A 21,069-nucleotide genomic window follows, 5' to 3' on the forward strand; every position below is an offset into this window, starting at 1 on the left:
TTTTCCCACAAAATATCAATCCAATCATTTGTATTTTTCTCACTGACTTAAAATGCTATCCTTTAATATAAATAAAGTTTTCAAATATATCTAGATATAATTCCTGTTTTTGTTTTTTTGGACTGTTTATTTTTGTGTCAATAGCATGCTGATTTATTATTATAGCTTCATATCTTATGTTTGAATGCATTGTATGACAGGTGTTTTCATAGTTTTTTTAATGTTTCTGATTATTTTCATATATATTTTCTTCCAAATGAATGTTAGAATTAATTTTCCAGGGATAAAACATTATTCTCTGTAATGTATGTTCTATGGAAAAAGGAATTTATGTTTTTATAATATTTATCTATCTAAATACATAGTATATATCCCTCTTTTAGTAAGTTATTTTGATTCTTGATAGGGTTTAACTAGTTGTCATATTAGTCCTATGTATTTCTTATTAAGTCTATACTAAGGAATTTGATGTTTTTTCGAGATATCATGACTGAAATAATTTTTACAATAGTATATTCTAAATGGTTTATTTGTGTAGACAATTTCTAAAAAATTATATATTTCATAGTATGCTAATGCACATATTCTATTGTTGTAATCATTTTAGCTGATTTCCATTGGTTTTCATGATACACATTAATTTGATCTATGAATAATAGTTTTGCCATATATTTTCCAAAAATTATAGCTCTTATTTTCCTATCTAACTGGTTTGCTAGCACTTTCTGGGCTTTTGCCTTGTTTCTACATTCGGAGGAAAATTTTCTAGTGATCTAGTGATTCACCATTATGCCTGATCCTACTTGTTATTTTTTATTCGTAAATTTGTTTAGATGTAGACATAGATATATAGGTCAACACTGTAATTGGATAATTATTTTCTTACTAATTGTTCCTTTACAGTTCAGGAATGAATGTCAAAGTTTATGAAGTACTTTTTTATCTAAAACCATTGTTTCAAGCTACTTAACCTTAAGTAAAGTATGGTGTTTCTGGATGCAGTGTACCCCTGAGAACCCCAAGTTGAAAAGCAGAGCTCAATAATACACCTCTTATTGTTCAGTTGAGTTCAGTGTCTGCTACACTATCCACATTTAAAACATGTTCATTGATGATCTCATTTGTATCTATTTAATTTCACTTTAAGAGGTTTGTTTGAATGTGAAAGAGGGTAGTTCATTTATTAAAAGATATTTTTTCTGAAAATTATTTCTTTTCCCATTCCTAAACATTTATCTCAAAATCATTTTAAAGGGCATTTTTATTATAGTCATCCTGTACCTTAACTCTGCCTCATTCCTACGAGAAACACAAGAACTATACAGGGAGGATGTATGAGGACCTTTTGTTTGCCTCAAATAAGAAAATCTCTTCATAAATTAAAATATGCTGAATTATGAAAGATGCGTACATTAAAAGTAGAAAATGTACATATGAAGAAAAACATTTGAACACTTCGTTTTGACTGTAATTTTGTTTTGTATGTTGCACCGAAAGGCCTGATATTGACTGGAACTTCTGTTAGCTTTGTTGTGAATAGAGGATGATATCCTGGTCATTAGTGATGCAGACACTGATTCACACTGAGCTGCTTTCCTCTTAGCTGTTGACCTCTGTTTCTTCCATATGAATTCAAAATAGAGCTTTTGAGTGTGAAATTTGTTATCTCAAAGTCTGCCACACATTATCTTTGTGTCTTTATAGTTGTCAAACTCTGAAATTGTCATGACAACTCTGGGAAGCTCTTACTATTATTATCCTCATCATCCCCGTTTTACGCCCAGGAAAACTGAAATACAGAGAGGTGAAATCACTTGACCAAGAACATTTTGCTGAGAAGGTCAACCCTCAGGTTTATGCCCAGATCTCACTGATTCCAAATCCAGCATCCTTTCCATAACACCTTTTGCCCTATTTATGCCCCTTCACCTATTTATATGCTAACTCAACTTTTCTTCCTCCCTTCTTCTGCCCCTTCTATGCAGGCCCGTGACCTAGGTGTAGACTAAGAAGTGGAGTCATGCTTCACACGGCCATATCATGCTGGCAGCCATTCCTGGGTCTGGCTGTGGTGTTAATCTTCATGGGATCCACCATTGGCTGCCCTGCTCGCTGTGAGTGCTCTGCTCAGAACAAATCTGTTAGCTGTCACAGAAGGCGGTTGATCGCCATCCCAGAGGGCATTCCCATCGAAACCAAAATCTTGGACCTCAGTAAAAACAGGCTAAAAAGTGTCAACCCTGAAGAATTCATATCATATCCTCTGCTGGAAGAAATAGACTTGAGTGACAACATCATCGCCAATGTGGAACCTGGAGCATTCAACAATCTCTTTAACCTGCGTTCCCTCCGCCTAAAAGGCAATCGTCTGAAGTTGGTCCCTTTGGGGGTATTTACGGGGCTGTCCAATCTCACCAAGCTCGACATTAGTGAGAATAAGATTGTCATTTTACTAGACTACATGTTCCAGGATCTACATAACTTGAAGTCTCTAGAAGTGGGGGACAATGATTTGGTTTATATATCACACAGGGCATTCAGTGGGCTACTTAGTTTAGAGCAGCTCACCCTGGAGAAATGCAACTTAACAGCAGTACCAACAGAAGCCCTGTCCCACCTCCGCAGCCTCATCAGCCTGCATCTGAAGCATCTCAGTATCAACAATATGCCCGTGTATGCCTTTAAAAGACTGTTCCACCTGAAACACCTAGAGATTGACTATTGGCCTTTACTGGATATGATGCCTGCCAATAGCCTTTACGGTCTCAACCTCACATCCCTTTCAATCACCAACACCAATCTGTCTACTGTACCTTTCCTCGCCTTTAAACACCTGGTATACCTGACTCACCTTAACCTCTCCTACAATCCCATCAGCACTATTGAAGCAGGCATGTTCTCTGACCTGATCCGCCTTCAGGAGCTTCATATAGTGGGGGCCCAGCTCCGCACCATTGAACCTCACTCCTTCCAAGGGCTCCACTTCCTACGCGTGCTCAACGTGTCTCAGAACCTGCTGGAAACTTTGGAAGAGAATGTCTTCTCTTCCCCTAGGGCTCTGGAGGTCCTGAGCATTAACAACAACCCTCTGGCCTGTGACTGCCGCCTTCTCTGGATCTTGCAGCGACAGCCCACCCTGCAGTTTGGTGGCCAGCAACCCATGTGTGCTGGCCCAGACACCATTCGTGAGAGGTCATTCAAGGATTTCCATAGCACTGCCCTTTCTTTTTACTTTACCTGCAAAAAACCCAAAATCCGTGAAAAGAAGTTGCAGCATCTGCTAGTAGATGAAGGGCAGACGGTCCAGCTAGAATGCAATGCGGATGGAGACCCACAGCCTGTGATTTCCTGGGTGACACCCCGAAGGCGTTTCATCACCACCAAGTCCAATGGAAGAGCCACTGTATTGGCAGACGGCACCTTGGAAATCCGCTTTGCCCAGGATCAAGACAGTGGGATGTATGTTTGCATCGCTAGCAATGCTGCGGGGAATGACACCTTCACAGCCTCCTTAACTGTGAAAGGATTCGCTTCAGATCGCTTTCTTTATGCGAACAGGACCCCTATGTACATGACCGACTCCAATGACACCATTTCCAATGGCACCAATGCCAATACATTTTCCTTGGACCTTAAAACAATACTAGTGTCGACAGCTATGGGCTGCTTCACATTCCTGGGAGTGGTTTTATTTTGTTTTCTTCTCCTTTTTGTGTGGAGCCGAGGGAAAGGCAAGCACAAAAACAGCATTGACCTTGAGTATGTGCCCAGAAAAAACAATGGTGCTGTTGCAGAAGGGGAGGTAGCTGGACCCAGGAGGTTCAACATGAAAATGATTTGAAGGCCCAGCCCTCACACTACTGTCTCTGTCAATGTTGGTAATCAGTAAGGCAGTATGACACAAGAAATTACGAGATGAAGAGGCAGCCGTATGCAGCTGCCCCTGTGTCAAAAGCAGGGTCTATGGAAGCAGCAGGACTTCCAATGGAGACTCTCCATCAAAAGGCAGGCAGGCATGTGTCAGAGCCCTCCCACACAGTGGGATACTAAATGTTTGCATTGCAAATATTGGCATTCTGGGGATCTCAGTAATGAACCTGAATCTTTGGCTCACATTCACGGACAATTATTCAGCATTTTCTACCGCTGCAAAAACAAAAGAAAAAATAAAAAAGAACAACCTACAGTGTAGGATTTACATATTAAAAAGACACATTGGTCTAAAACATACTCTACAGAAAAATTTGTATCTATGATTATCATTTGTTAAAGCCTTGCATCATACCATATTGTTGGTTCAGCACCACAAAGAGATCAATATATTCTTTTTTTTTTTTTGAAACATATATGCTGTACATGTTTTAAAGCAATATGAATGAGAGGTTGTGCTTTTAGTTACTCACCACTATAGATCCACGTGTGATTTCACCTTCCGTTACCGACAGATGACCCTGAGACTAGATCCCTGGAGTTCTGGGCGGAGATATGTTGAGAGATGTGTGTGTCTGATGTAGGATGCTAAGAAACAGGACCCAAGGCAAAACTGCTCAACTCTGTTAACTTCTGTTACTATAAATAAAGGCATGTGCCTAGTTTTGATACAGAATGGAATATTTTTTATACTTGCAATATCACACTGGACCAGTTTACTGTAACAAAGCCCTTGGTTTCTCCAGAAGGTGGTGCACCACTAGATGTACCTGTAAAATGCAAGGTAGGTCTTAATAATGAAAATGATCCATTTAATCACTCCTTGATTTTACTTTCCACAGTCACTACTAGCAGGTTAATAGAAAATGGAAGAAGAGGTAACGGTTACAAATAACCATAGGATAATATTCACCAGTAGCTAAGATCAAGAATTCAGATTTCAAAGGCTCTCTGAATAAGAAAGAGTTCTTCTCAGATGCCAACACAGGGTGATACATGCATAACATGATGTTAATGCAAACAAGGATCTCTCTAAAACATGACAGCTGCCTGCGTGCTATATTGCTGCTACTGAAGAGAACACCTAGCTTCTGCCACTCTGATGTTCTCTATTTGAATACTGTACACACAGTATTACCTTGAATAGACAACTTCAGGGTTTCTTCCTGCTTCCTTACCAATTAGATTTGGGTTTTACTTTGACAATTATCTTGAGTAGAAAAGAGGAATTTGTCTTGTTTTTAAGAACTGAGAAAAAACAAGATGGATTTTTAAAAATTTACTGATTTTTTTTTCTCCACTGAAGAAAAAGCAAGATTATAGCCCTATACATATGTTAAGTTGTGCTGACTTTTTTTCTCTCTCTCTGACCCAAGGATATTTGTCAACTTCACTTTGCATTAATGGCTGTTACTCAAAGTTAAACATTCCAGTTTTTAAAAACTGGTGTCATGCCATGACCACCAGTGATCTGGTTCAATGGAGGCATAGATTCATTTGGCTATATATTCGGTGAATGACTTTCAATGTGTATGATTCTGCAATCCGAGAAAGCATTGAATGTGGACTGTGTTCATGAAATGTCACATATTTAATCAGCATAGAACTGGTAGGAAATATCTAGTCACATTTTGAATAACATGTAAGCTGGAGTAGAAGGTCTCTGGGGTTTGCTTCTTAACATATTGGATTGGTGGGTTGATAGTCAAAAGGCTGTCTTTTTTTAGTTTGAAATTTGAAATCTTGAGGAACTTCAATAAAATTAAATTGAACCCAGTAAAAATAGGACAAGCCCAGAAATTGGTTTGCCAATCAGATAGCAACAGTTAAACCCATTTCTCCCTTCATAAAAGGTGGAAAATACGATGAAAGATTAAAGAATTGCCTGTTCAATACATTTTGCATGTGACTTTTCTGATGATTATCATAGATCTTTTAGAATTTTATTTCCCATTTGTGCCAAATACCTTATTTATATCAAACAATGCAAATCAAGCTCTGCTGCAAACTCTATCACAAATCCAACTTGTGTGCCAATGGAATGGGGCCTTTAAAATTTAAAAATTAACAAAGTTAAAGTAGAGATTTCCAAAAAACTTCCAAAAGTGAATAGAAGCTACTTTATTTTGCAGCACTGTCTGAAGTAGTATTCAACTAATTGTCAAAAAAGAAAGAGAAACATTGAGCAATTAATAAAAAGGCTTTGTGTTTCTGATGGCTCTTTTGTCAAAATAAAAGTTGGCCAAAAACAGCTGAGTAAAATGAAATTGGATTTAAATGTACCCATCCATAAAAAAGAGTTAGTTAGCTATTATTCATTCCACTGGAAGAAAAGAGACTGGTTTTTCTCAGAGGTCCCATACTCTAATCTATGGAACAATATCTATTTAAGATATTTCTAAGCATTTTTCCAGAAAAAGAGTCCTGTTGACCAATATATTGGGGAAATGCATCCTGTAACCACCTTTAGAGATTCAAAGTCTATATGAGCCTAATAAATCCTCCGAAAAGTCCTGTAAACAAGAATCCTGTTTGATATTTTTTATTTTTGGGCTTCACTAATTTATATGAGCAGAAGGCACTTTCTGTCATGCTGTAACTGTTAAGATTTTCAAAAACTAGGCCTCCATAGAACTCAGACTGGCCAACTTTAGACTAGACTAGTACTCTTCTGAAGTGTTCCTCAACCTAATGTTTCTAATAAGAGTAAAAATACTGTTTGAATTGGCCTTCAATAGATTACAAAAAAAAAAAATTACCTGTGTCAGTGTTCAGATTATAAAAGTATACTGACCAGATATTCCCAGGGCAATTGGCTACTTTTTCCCTGAAGCATCCATCATAGTAATGGATTAACAGGTAATTAAATGGACGTTCAACTTTCTACACCCTCACTGTTAGAGCAGATCTTGGGGTCCTTTTTGTGTCTGTGAAGCTCTTGTATCCATTGACTGAAACACTGGTGCTTTAGTGTTCAGTTTCACAAAGGGATTCATGAATTTTCCCTTATGTCTTCTGATTACCTCTTTATTATATCAACTAGAGCATGGTAGAGCATAACAGCTCATACCAGCACATGGGTCAAATTATTTGCTTACATATGACATCTCTGAGTCATTTTCTTCCCAGAGGCTTTGTTTCAAAGTATCCCAGGAAGAAATATGGTTGTTTGGCCCAGCATGTCATTCCAGTTGGTTTTCATTCCACTCTGGTTTTGCTCAACATTCTCAGAAGTTTTGCTTATTACTGATATCTCCCTTAGTAGGAAAAACACATTCAGAAGTTGCTCTACAGTATTTAGGATGGATTTTTTTCTTCATTGTTCCATCAAATCATTTGTACTCCTCAGTTCTTACAGGAGTCCAGAAGTTGCAATCTTCTGCGACTTTTTAAAAAGGAATTATTTAAATGTCATTTGCATTGAAGCCTGACTTTTGTCACTTTACTTTACTCTGATACAAACACATGCATTTTTATATCAGAGGTACAACAGGGAGGAGGTGATCTTGGAGAAATAAAATTTAGTTGAGTCCCATGTAAATTAACTTACACTTCCAGGCTCTCTCTTCATCTGTGTGTCGAGACATTTAACTTCAAGGGATGTGCTCAGAAACTGTTCAACAACACTGAATATGTCTTCAGGGTTTCTAGAAAAGAAAAAAGAACTACATAATTTTCAGCTTAGAAGTCTAAGACCAAATGTAAAGACATATCAAGAATTTAAAGAAGGTTCGAGGGAGACACTTGGACCCATTTTAATCCTGTTTTCTTTATTGCCAGTTTTTATACTTATTATCTCCTACTTGAAGAAGAATCAGAGCTTATGTTCTTCCTTGACTTTCAATGGTGTCCTTTTTATACCTTTTTTCTATGACCCAGTCACCTATAGCTTGCATGAGCTATTAAATGGATTTTGTGGCATCTGGATCTAGTAACAAAACCTTTGGGACCAAAGCCATTCATTCTACTTGGCACTTAGGTAAAGATTTATTATCTCTATTACTATAATTAACATTCATTGTTTGTTACACTCATATATCATGTGCCTGGTTATTTCCATTGATTTTCCACCACTGGCTATGGCAGCTCCATTCAATTCCTTTCAGCTAAAACCCTTGATATTTCCTGATTGAGGAGTTTGGGAATTATTCTGCCTTTGGGTATAGAAAGCCTTGAGGAATGAAATGTTATTTGACTTGTTGATTTTTTGAATTTTCTATTCTGGTTAGGCAACAGAGGGTGTTTCCTGGTACTTTGGCAAACACTTGATAGGAATCTCTCAGTGATGCTCCCCTTTTCCCCTTCAGACGCCATTCCCAAAAGAGCCTTCTCATTTACACTCCAGCTGGGAAAGGACAGCTTTACAGCACAGGTCTACAAGATGAAATGATAGCTGAGTGCTGTGATCTTTAGCTCCATTAACCTAATAAACATTGGGTCCAGGAGCCATATGTCTAGGCTTGCAAGGTTTAGCCAAGGAAACAATGTTTTAAATCAACAATTAATGACAGGTTTTCGACTCTCAAGTTGGTTTGTCTGTTTGGAGAACAGTAAGTGTAACTGCATGTTTTCTCAAAAGATGGTAGGGACTAGAACTTCCTTATCTTGTGTGAGATTTTTAACAGATGGCCTGGGATAAAATGTTTCCAACAACAACAACAAAAGACATAATTAAGATATTTGTAAAAGGCTTATTTTCCTAAAATAGGACTGGGACTGATGCTCCTCTTTCCAAATTTGGGAGTTCATCATGACAAGCTTGCCTGTGCCCTTTTTCAGGTTTATCAAGGTCTTTAATACATCTTCTCCCTCCCTGACCCCCTTCTGCCTGGAGAACATCCTGAATAGGAAGGAGAAAAAGAGCAGGAACTAAACTCCCCTAAGACAGCCCACAGAAGGAGAAAAGCGTTGGTATTCCCCCACATTGACTCCTTTCCTGATGCAGCAACTGAAACGATCCTTCACCCTCCTTCTCTGCCTACTCACCACTGTCACTTCTGAGCTGCTGCCATGCCTCATCAATGAATGCTCTCTCCAGGGATAAGTCTTCTTTCATTGGTAACTGAGATTCTTGGGTAATTGTTAAACTGGAAATTGCTCTTAAAAAAAAAAAAACCCTCCAGCTATCTCACATAACACTTTAAAAGTTAAGACTTACCATTCACATAATCACAAGCTGACAGCAATCTGCAGGTTGAGTGATTCTGATTTTTTTCCTCTCTCTCTTCCAGAAGCAGGTGGGTTGATACAATGCCAACCTTAAATAGAAAGCTTTATTTATAGCCTGAGCAGAATGAGTAAAGAGTTGGCATCATCAAGAGAGTACTTCACATTTTAAGGAAGGCTTTATCTTTAATATGCAAAATAGTCATTAGAAGACAACAAAAAATGCAAATTTATGTTTTACTAAATTGCTTAACTAAATTAATTCCAATAAACTTCAAAAGATAACTGTCCAACTGAAGATGGGTCAGAGTCAAATACTTTATGCCTGTTCTAAAAGGACCCAAAAGAAAGGAGAAATTTGATTGCCATGTTAACTTACTATTCTAAATTGCTTTAATATCTTTAACTTACACTGCAATATATACAATAAAATCAACAATACAATATAATCAAATAATAATTATACTGGAGATTAATTCAGACTTGAAAAAAAAATTTCATTCTTTACAACAACGTATGTCCAGCAGCAAACTGACTTATATACATATCTGTGTGATAACAAGAGATTGGAATTGAATCATGAACAAACTTTGTATAGAGGCTATTTGGAAGACAACATGCTCTTTTTCTCCCCAGTTATAAAATCAGGTGTATCATAAACACCTGAGTTGCTTCATACACAAGACAGTTGTCTTCACATTTTTTCCATATGGTATAGAATGCCCCAAATCATAATTAATTTAAAAGCTACTGTTTATATATACATATATAAATATGTGGGGTAGGGTGGTTTGATTTTTTTGTAAGTGTTTATAACTGTTTTAAAAGTTGATAATCTTGAGCAGGAGAAAAAGAAAGAAAGAGAATGTCTGTGTTTTCCCTTCATGTCTTTTATCAAAAATCCTATTTTGAGACTATCTCATGATTGAAAGTTAATAACCAACAACCTAACAAAACTTTTTCTAAATATGCCTGATTGTTTTTATTTTCAAAAATTTACTGCTAATGACAAGAGTATCTTGACTAAGTTTTGCATCTCATTAGCGAGTATTGCTTAATTGTTGTGGGCATTTTTTTTTAACATGTAAAAACTAGTTAACTTATTTTATAACATGTAAAATAAGTTAAGAAAATATGTTTTCTTTGCTAATGAAAGGGCTTAAGCAGCTGACATCTTGGTTAAATTCATTGAGGTATTAATATGAAATGCAATGCAAGACAATTGGAGTCATATAAAAAATATTTTCTTATTGAGAAAAGTAGGTTATATGGGTCTCACAGGGAACATGAGGTAGCACTGTATTAATCAGCAACCAGCAGTACTGTCAGAGCCCACGCAGGTCCAATGACAACTCATTCAAATGCTAAGGTGAATGGAGACAACTCAGAGAGGAATCAAAAGAGAGGCTATCCAGCTACAGAAGTAAAGTTACAGCGGGGTCATAGTTCAACCTGCTGGGTATCCGTATTTATGTAATATCAACCACACTCTAAAGATATTCTTCTTCAGTGGAGCTAAATCCTGTATCACTTGCAAAATTATCCCAAATTCATTTGACTTAATTATATAAGCAAGTAATGGGCATAACTTAAGGCATGAAATCTATTTGAGCAAAAACGGAAGGGTTCAGTAAGCCATACATACACCACCACCATCTAGTTTTTCTTTCTTAGTTAGCCTTCACTCAGCCAAATGATTCAAAACATTGTGTCAGGTAGGAAGGCACAAAAAAATTAAAAAGAGAAACATCTTCAGTCTTCAAGCAAATTGAAACAAGGGAAAGAGAAAATTGTCTAGTGTTAAAGAGGAAACGAATTGAAAATTTAGAAACTCCTCGGGCTGAGAGTGAAGATGCTCGCTTTACCTTTTTTACTTGAGCGACTGGGCTTCAGGGAGATATATTCAAGTAGGTGTCATCATCTAGGATATCACCTTCACTCGCTGTGGCTCATTAGGTGGTTTCTGGTGAAGAAGGCAGAAAGCTGACAATAATGGTACCTGGAAGTCACATTGTTAGATAACAAGAAATTAGGATTCACCTCCAGGAAACAACATACACACACATACTAAGACTTAGCTAAAAGTCAGAAAAGGTCCCTTTGCTATTTATTGTGTTTGGTTTGTTGTTGTTGTTGTTTGAGACAGTCTCACTCTGTCGCCAGGCTAGAGTACAATGGCGTGAACTCGGCTCACTGCAACCTCTGCCACCCAGGTTCCAGCGATTCTCTTCCCTCAGCCTCCGGAGTAGCTGCGATTACAGGTGCCCACCACACCTGGCTAATTTTTATATATTTTTTAGTAGAGACGGGGCTTCACCATGTTGGCTGGGATGGTCTCAATCTCCTGACCTGGTGATCCTCCCGCCTCGGCCTCCCAAAGTGCTGGAATTACAGGCGTGAGCCACTGTGCCTAGCCTGCTATTCTTTAATTGCAAAATGAAGAGCTTTCCCCTAGAGAGAGAATTTCTTCTTGAAAATTTTCTGTTAATACCAGAGCTGCTCTGGTCAGAGTCACATCTCTAACAGTGGGCTTTTATTTTATGCTACTAAATCAGTATGACTGAAGCAGCCATTTCGCATGAACATAGTTTTGAATGTGTTGGATATACATCTCTGCCAATCAGTATTAGGAGTTGTCCAGTAAACTCAGCAATCAGGGATAAGATGGTCTCAATACTTCAGGACTTGTACTTAAACAATGGGAAGAAGATAATATAATGAAGTCAAAGCTATACTCAGCGGCCTGGCTTCTGGCTCTGCACTTTACAGATTTTCTGGTCATGTATTACTTCATAAATTTAGAAGTTCATCAGAGTTTTGTGTTACCGTTGGTTTGGTTTCTTCGTTCTCTCATTTTCCTCTGTCATGAGCATACTGCCCTTGCTACATGGCTGTCAGTGTTTTTGTGTTGTTCAACACAGTCGAAATAAAAATTAGGAGTTTCTACCTACTCCCTGTAAGGCAGATAAGCTTACTGTACAACCCTATATTCCTTTCTTAATTACTGCATTATCAAACCTAAAGCACAGGAGGTGAAGATCCATGCGGAATAAAGCAAAGTTAAGGAGAAACTTGAGAAATGTGAGGGGAAATTTACCTACTATTTCTGCCACCGATTGGTGGAAAATCCGAAAACACTGGCTTCTACGGCTTGTCACACTGGTGCCTTTCATCAACTCTTATAAATAACTAAATGCAAAAATTATGACCCTCTATCAAAAAATTGAATTGGGAAGGAGATCCCTTATTATAGCTATGCAGGCATAGTTTTATTCCATAATATTGTCATTGGTAAATCAGGACATGTCAATAAATCTCTCAAAATAGTATATGTATCTTAATGGCAGAATGATACATATATACATGTATATTACTAAGAACTATCTGGAGAAAAGGAAAAAGTTAAGGCAGATGGAAAACGTGGATTCTCACTCTTCTGTTTGGCTGCTAATAAAGAAAACTAAGAACTCACGTGAATCACCAGAGTGTCAGGGTCTCAGAGCTGAAAACCCAAGGAGTCTCTACGAAAACAACAGACTGCTAGAGAGGATACCTCTTTGATTGAAATACCTAAATCTTTTATGTGATTGTAAAAGCTATATCTATAAGTGAATAATTTTGTATTGTCACATTTGGAGATAAATTTGATTACTAGATCCCCATCTAAGGCAGAAGTGACATTGTCATATTGGTAGATAAATGTGTTTGTTCGATCCCCATCCAAGGCAGAAGTAGCGTTTACATGAACCCTTTTCTAACGACAGCATCACTATCCATATTATTTCCAAGCACAAGAGATCAAGTATGCTGGAACCATAGCACAGAGGCAATTCACTGCATCTAGTCTATTCCTGTAGCCATGGGCTATTAGCTGGATGTACAAAAGACTAATAGGTTACATCCATTCTATACATGCAGGGCTCTCAGAAAAGTTAAACCAACACTTCTTCAAACCCGCACACACAAATCGTACTGTGGCATCCAGAATTTCTTTAAGCCTCATGCTGTATTAGTACAAACATCCTACAGGGAATTAATTCACTGAGCACAGAATAAATGTATAATGCAAAGAGATTACCAAGTCTGCTCCACCACCTTGATTTATATAAGCTCTTCTATTTTAGCAACACCTGGAGAATCCAGTGGTCTGTGCTTCAACCGTCTCAAGAGCCCTTCATGGCACTGCTGTAAGAAAGTTGCTGGCTTTAATGCAGGGCTGGTTTCAATATAGGGCAGCTGTTTTCTGCTGTGAGTCTTTTGGGGGAAAAAAAAAAAATAGGTTCATCGAAATTGAAAGTAACTGACAAATGTATCCTGGCTGGTGAGTCTAGGGAGAGTAGTTCATTGTTCAGGTAGTTCAGTATATTTTCAAAAGAGCATTTTATACAAATTGAAGAACACAAGCATTTCAAATAAATGGCAATGATCTTATAAGCATATATAAGATAATTGCAGAGGAAAATGGGTGATGTTTGTGCATATCACACTGCCTCGAATATTGATCTGGAGTTTGTTTCCAAATGGATAAGTAAATACATTCTATATTGAAAATGATTTTAAATGTCTCTGTATTTATATCTTTTAAATACGGCCAATAATTGGCTTAAATTCATGACCACAGAATATTCAGAAATCTACTCAATTCTTTCCTTCTCATCCTTGATTAGAAGTTAAAACTTAGATTCCTCTGGCTTTGTTTTAAAAGATACAGAAAATTTAGATTTCCACCTATCCAACCACAATCTCCTTTCATTCATTTACTCATTTATTTAATTATGCAACATCTACTGAGTATCCATTATCATAAGAATTGAGCAGCCCATCTCTGAAGTCGTCACCAAACTGTGATTCAAACATTAATCCTGTGTTTCTCCACGTTAACGCCTTTGGCTTCCATATTGATCGCAACCTGTGTCTCATTCTAACATCTAAATCATGTGGTTTAGAGACAGGCCTTACTGTCTACCAGGCCAGGCACAATCCTGGTGTTAAGGACCTACCTGCTTTAATGATCCACTCTCAGGGAGTCAGAACAGTTAAATACTAAAAAGACAAGGATCTGGAGTAAGAGTCCCTAGGGCTGTGTCACTGGATTCATGTTTCTTTATGGGCAAGCTACTTAACATGTCTGCATCCCCATCTCTCAAAATAACCATAACACTACCTACCTCACAAGGGTGCTGTGAGGCTTACCATGAAAAGCATGAGGAAATGGTATGTAGAACTGGGGACCTAGTGGAAAGGTGCTACAGGATTACAGTAACTAGATGTCATTGAGTATGAACCCCGCTTTCCCTAGGAGCCCCAGTTTTGCCAGAATGTCTAATCTCTTCACAACTAGAATCTAAAATGGTGTTGGCCATGGATTGGCTTGGTTTATCTTTAATGTCATTGACTTTTACAAAATTCATAACAATACCCTCTTTCTTGGAGAGATGCTGTATTGAAGAAATTATTAATTTTAACAAAGGAGAACGAAAATGATTCACTTCCAGGTGCTGGGTGTGGGAGAACAGTTATTTATATCAATAGGAAACAAGAGTTTGAATGGGTGTCTTCAAGGGGATGCATTTTATTGGAGACATTTATTGCCTGGGGCTTTCTGTTTTCAGTCTGACTCCCCAGCTTTCTGTATCATTGTTTTAACTTACATCCCCTTTTCTCCTTTATTGGAAGAGAAGCTGTAATTCTCATTTCATGACAATTCTTTTCATTCAGTCTGTTTTGCTCAAAGGACAAATTCGTTTCAATAACTATTGTAATTATTTTCTTAGAGGGCCATTTTTAATTGCCATATTGTTTAGCTAAGCCCAATTGTCTTGGTGTCCTTCAAAACTGTCAGTTGCTTTAAAATATAGGGGCGGGAGGGGGAGCTGATAAGCACATTGTTGTAATTGATTTGTATGTTTGAATTGTCTTATCAGAAAACAAGGTTATGAATTTCATCTGTTGAGACACAAAAATAAAATACTTTCTTAAAAAATTGTATTTTGTTCTTGAATGTTCTAAAACAGCATTTATGCTTTTCTTTAATATTTCATTAAGTGTTACATTATTAATCATATGATAGAAGCCTACCCTTCTACATCTATTGTTATAGCTCAGTCCTTTACTATATAACTTGGGAAACGGTATAATAAAGTTATTCAACATGTAGAGTTGAAGCAAATCATGAAGAGCCCATTCTGAGGGGGTCTGCATTTAAGGCTGACCATGGAATTACATTGACACAGGCAGATGGCTGTGAAAACGGGACGTTCAAGGCCCACTTATCCAGTGGAAAGTATCACTGCAAGTGATGGGAAATGGCCAGAAGATATTATTTCTGTCAGTCAAGAAACTAAGAAATGAGATGAAAATAACTGAGCTTCATTTTTTTTTTAAGTCCTCTGGTTCAAGATTTTGCCATAGTCATTTAGAGAAACTTAAAAACAAAATATCATTGGTGTCTAGTCAGTTCTGGCTGCCATAGTAGAATACCACAGACTTGGTAGCTTAAACCACAGAAGTTTGTTTTTCAGCGTCCTGGACGCTGCAAAGTCTAAGGTCAAGGTCCCAGCAGAGTAGGTATCTAGTACCTAGTAAGGGCTCTCTCCTTGGTTGGCAAATAACCACCTTCTCTGTCCTCACATCTTCTTCAGTGCAGGGAGAGAGGAAGAGAGAGAGACAGAGATAGAGGGGAAAAAAGAGATTCCTTTTTAATAAGGTCACCAATTCTATTGAAGTAGCAGCCTATGCTGATGACCTCATTTAACCATAATTACCCTCCTAAAAGCCCTATTTCAAAATACAGTCACATTGGGGTTAGGAATTCAGTGTATGAATTTGAGCGGGACAATTCAGTTCATAGCCCTTTGTTTCTGCACGTTGATCAAAATGCTACATCATCTTTCTTTACCAGGAGTAGGAAGGATGTTACGTATGAGGAAGGCAAGTTAGGAAAGTCAACATAAGTAAACATGGAACAGAAAAGGATTTCAACAACTAGTAAATATTCCTCTCTTTATTTTACTTATTACTCCTTGACACTTCAAGACTCTGACGAAGTGGTCGCTAATTTTCTGCAATGGCATATGACTTTTATTTCTATAACACGAAAGTCCTGATTTCTCACAACACATCCCCAGAGCTTTGTTCCCACTTCTTTTTTTCTTTTTTTTTTTTTTTTTTTACGGAGCCTGGTTCTGGCTCTGTCACCCAGGCTGGAGTACAGTGGCACACAGCTCACTGCAACCTCCGCCTCCTGCTTCAAGTGATTGTTCCGCCTCGGCCTCCAAGCGCGCACCACCACGCCCGCCTAATTTTTTGTGTCTTTTTAGTAGAGATGGAGTTTCACCATGCTGCCCAGGATGGGCTCGATCTCTTGACCTTGTGATCCATCCTCCTCGGCTTCCCAAAGTGCTGGGATTACAGGTGTGAGCCACCACGCCCAGCCTGTGTTCCCACTTCTTAAAAATCTTCACTACTCAAATTTCTTTTTCTCTCACTCAGTAGCATTAACCAACTAACTTCTTTCTGGAATACCTATTGCTCCTCTAATGCTCCTGCTAAACACATCAGTTCTTTGATTATGCCCCAAGACACGCTAAAACAATCACTACACAAGAGAAAAGCCTGGTGGTATTCCCTTCATGGTCCAAATGTACTCACTATCCTGGACGGTTTGAACCATTTTTAGGATGTAAATAGGCTCATCTATGTGAGTCAAAGGATGGGCTGTTTGCTTGTTCTCCATGGTGATTTCAGTATGTAAACGTTAATCAACATGTTCGTGTCTAAAGAAGCACTGCAGTGTTTACTGGTTTACCGAGGTTTTTTGCTTGTCCTGAAGAGTCCTGATGATTGAAATGTAGAGACCCAAACTGTCTGTTTGAAGAAGATAACTGCCTAAATTAAAAGTTGTTCCCGGTGCATACAAGTTCCCCTGTAGCTATTTCTATTGGTTTTACAGATAGCGCAGAGCCAGGTGTCAGGCGCAGTGTGATAAGCCAGCATCTGTCGAGTTCACTCAGGCTCCCTGAAGTTCCAGAGAACCAAAATGCTGGGTTGGAAACAAGTTCACAGAGAATTATCCCACACACTGGAATAAAAAAATATTCCAGACACTGGAGAAAGGTCAGGGAGAGAGTTAGGGTCCTCATGCAAAACAACTTGACTTTGTCAGAGATGGATTTGTGTTTACTAAGCTAGACTCTGCCTTTTGCCTTGTATGAAGGTGAAAGGAGTTAAGGCACCTGGCCTACCTTACTTGTGGTGATTCCTAAGGCTGGAATTTGAATTCCTAAACCCCGCAGATCCTATTTGTATACATCATTAGTTAATGAAGCTTCCCAAACATTACTCTTTCAAAGGACCGTAAAAAAGACATGCAATACTGAAATAATTAATAAGGGTGCAATTTTATTTAATTTTTCCTAATTATAAAAGTAGCATGTCCTTAAGAAAATTTGGAAAAAAAAAAAGTCAGAAAAAAATATACTCCTATCTCTCAAAGGCAATCACAGCCATTGTTATAATAGAATGCCCTTTGGTCTTTTCAAAATAATACATTGGGTTTGAAAATCAAGATTTAAAATGTTTCACTGCCACACCACAACTCCTTCCTACCTCTGCTCTTTTTCTCCTTCCCTCTGCTTCTATTTCTCCTTCTCTTTCCCCTTTTCTTACCCCTTCTTTCCACTAAGCATGCCAAGGGCTCTTGTGAAATATCAACAAAGTAACTTCTGCTCCTAAAACAGAAAATAACCTGCCTACTTTCTCATCCAGAACCTCAGATAAGAGTTCTGAGAAAATCTTCCACAGTGCTCATGATGTGAGTTGTATCCTTAAAAGTTCAATTTCTTTAACACAATGTACTCAAGCCAGTCTTTAGAGTTCTCTTTGAAATTTATAGATCCAAACAAGAGACAATAATAGCTACCAGTTACTAGACACCTGCGTATCTGGCACTTTACAGAAGCAGGCTTGTTCACCTTCCCCATCGCCCCAGACATTCACACTGTCTTTTGTGTGCTATAGGATTTTCACCTTGAGCTGTCTGATTCCAAAATCCATCCTCTTTCCTACTACCTAAATCCAAAATCCATCCTTTTTCCACTCTGCCATGCTGCCTCTCAACTCTGAAACTTTCCTAGGTAGAGCAAAGCCTTGCAATCATTTCAGAGAGGCCTCTGATTGTCGTGCCGCACACATGCCATGCAGCATCCAGAGCTCCCCTTGCTGTTGAGATTCATTTCCTTTTTGTGCTTTCCATTGACAGCAGTCTTGGATCTCTTATTCATTCCCCTAGTGTTCTCTGCAATAATATCCATCCGGGTGAATTCTCTTACTGCTAATGTGGGCCTAAGGAGGGATGCTCTGAAAATGCAATTGTAATTTAGTATTAATTAAAAATTAAATGCTAGTACAGTGCAATCTTTGGTTGTCTGCTTGTAAAAGCCTATTGACTGTCTTAAAGGGCAAAGGGTCATTTTTCTTCCCCTGAAATTATCATCTCTGTGTGATTGCACAGCTACCACAGGGAAAACGATTGTCATTCCCCATCATCTTCAAAAATCTTCTACCTTCATGATAATAAAGTCCCTTTTTCATTAGATAGCTTGGAAAATTGGTTATGTAACCCAAATACAACAGAGTGGTCTGCTTTACTTTACTTCTGACATATTTTTCATGATTGGAATAAATTTTTCTGTATTCAAAGTAAAAGATAAAACTAGATTATCACCCATAGGAAGAGAAAGCCACACTGCTTTTTTTAAAAAATAGGAAATCATCTCTGTCCATTCTGCAGAATATCAGTTTTCTATAGAAGGGAGGTAAACCTTGGAGTAATTCAAACAAAAGAGCAAGTTTGCCCAATTAGAGAACATTGGGTACTGAATACGGCTGGGAATTTCTGTTAATTGGGGTAGGAGAGAGATAGAGACTGCTCTCTTTCCCTCCAGAGGTTAATGGTGCAGATGTACATGGTGTGGCCACTCCGGCCCAAGCATCACAGCTGCCTCCCCCAGGAGGATGGAAACTCCCTTCCAACTACCAGGAGAGTAAAGATCATTAACAGTGGCTGCCTGCTGATGTTGAATAAAGCAACCCAAGCATGCCACTGGAAATTCATCTCATTCAGGGACAGATAAGCAGAATAGCATAGTGTAATTCCAACACAGAAAGCCTAATATATTATTTAGGTTTCCAATTAAATGCCTGCTTGTTAAGCAGAGACAAGGCCACTTGTCCTTGTGTGCGTTTGCAATCTCTACAGTACAGCATGGATTATTGATGTTCCTTCTCATCTCTGTCATTTTGCCATCACATGCTTTCATTTGTCAGCCTCATTACACACACAGGACCTTTTCCAAATTCCTTATATTTTCACATGTCCCTGGGTTGGTATATGGAGAAATCTAGAGAAAGGGGCCCATTCTTGGGTGCTTTCAGTGAGATTGGAAAGAGAGACGATACCTCGCTTCCTTGTAAATCATTTGCTCAAGTATTCACTCAGTGCCTACTCTGTGTCAGCTAACACACCAGACACTGGGGCTTCTGCACTACACAAGACACCTACAAAAGGAAGCAATAAGTCACTGCCTGTTCTTCAGCCCCTGCTCTATCTGCAAGTCATTCAGCAGACTACGTTTTATTCAAGCCACTGCCAACTTTGTAAGGTGGGAAACAAGGTTGGTAGATCAGCTCTGCCACGGGAAGCTGGGCCAGGCACACAGCCCCGTGAAACAGCAAGGAAGAGACTCAGGCACAAACACTTGGTTATAAACTCAGTTTTGCTCAGAAAGAGCATCTCTGCTGGGCAAAAAGTCTCTTTAGAGACTGTCCAAAATGAAAACTTTTAGGATTGGGCTAATACAGACACTTTCCATTTTAGAAATACCTTCCAGAAAAAGAAGATAAAGTGTTATATAATAGATTCCTTCCTCTGTCTTATAAAACTGCTTACAATGGTGGTAAACTGCTCTGGGATGTCAATATCCCCCTGGTGGAAGAGTAGCATAATACAGAACACTGCATATAATAGGTGTTCAATAAATGTATGCTGGCTCAATAGCTGCATGACCTAGAAAGGAAGGACACATGGTAACCAATCATATTTACAGACAAGGAGTAAGAGTTTATCTTCATGAATTTCTTTAATTGTTCACTTTCATAGAGTTTATTAATATACAGTTTTAATTACACAATTAATATGTTTACTTTAGAACCACTAGAGAAAAGAGATTAAACAAAACAGAAACATTAACTTTTTTTCATCACATGAAGATGTAACTGTTGCTAACACTTAGATGGCTACAGTAACATAAGCATATTTTATTATTTATATGTATATCATTTTTAATGGGTTCATACTTTATTTTTGCTTAGCATTTTATTGTGACTTTTACAGAATTCCATTGTTTAATTATACTGTAATTTATCTAACCAAAATACTGTTACTGAATGGCTGTTTCAGATGTTTCATCTGACAGTAACTTACTATGTACTGAATATCTTTGGAAATAAATCTTTATTCATGCTCATAATTACTTCCTAAGTTAAATTATTAGAAATAGAATTACTGGGTCAAAAAGTAGTAATGCAATTTTTTGAGGCTTTTGATAATTAATGCTATTAATCTCCAGAGAGGTACCGACTTACAAATTGACCAAAAGGGTAGAAGAGGACTCTTTTCCCTAAACTCTCATGAACTACTCTAGATTTTGATGAAAGCAGCATCTATAATAAAGGTTGCCATTTTTTCCTTTTACGTGAGGCACACTTTGGTTCCACCTGACCCCAATTCATTGCCCTACAATGATACTGGACCATTTGTTTGCAAAGGGTATTTTTTTAACTATGTGATTTACTCTCAAGTTCTTGCATTAAAGAGGCATGTGCCTAACAGGTCTTTTCTAATTTATTAACTGGTAAAATAAAAATACCAGTACTCACTCAACTGTAGGCAAGAAGCTTCAGTTATGCATTTAC

At 38.0% G+C, this 21,069-nt stretch overlaps 1 protein-coding gene across 2 annotated transcripts in view; it reads left to right on the forward strand.

The window, feature by feature from the left end:
• The window catches only part of LINGO2 (leucine rich repeat and Ig domain containing 2), a 478,120-nt gene extending 473,175 nt beyond the window's left edge, over nucleotides 1-4,945 (forward strand). For both annotated transcript variants that reach the window (XM_017548467.2, XM_037745679.1), the window contains one exon: nucleotides 1,986-4,945. In XM_017548467.2, the coding sequence (XP_017403956.1) occupies nucleotides 2,021-3,841 (1,821 nt within the window). In that variant the 5' untranslated portion in view covers nucleotides 1,986-2,020 and the 3' untranslated portion in view covers nucleotides 3,842-4,945. The remainder of the gene's footprint in view (nucleotides 1-1,985) is intronic.
• Nucleotides 4,946-21,069: the final 16,124 nt, after the last annotated feature.

This window comes from Cebus imitator, unplaced genomic scaffold, assembly GCF_001604975.1.
Source record: "Cebus imitator isolate Cc_AM_T3 unplaced genomic scaffold, Cebus_imitator-1.0 Scaffold207, whole genome shotgun sequence".
Taxonomy (NCBI): domain Eukaryota; kingdom Metazoa; phylum Chordata; class Mammalia; order Primates; family Cebidae; genus Cebus; species Cebus imitator.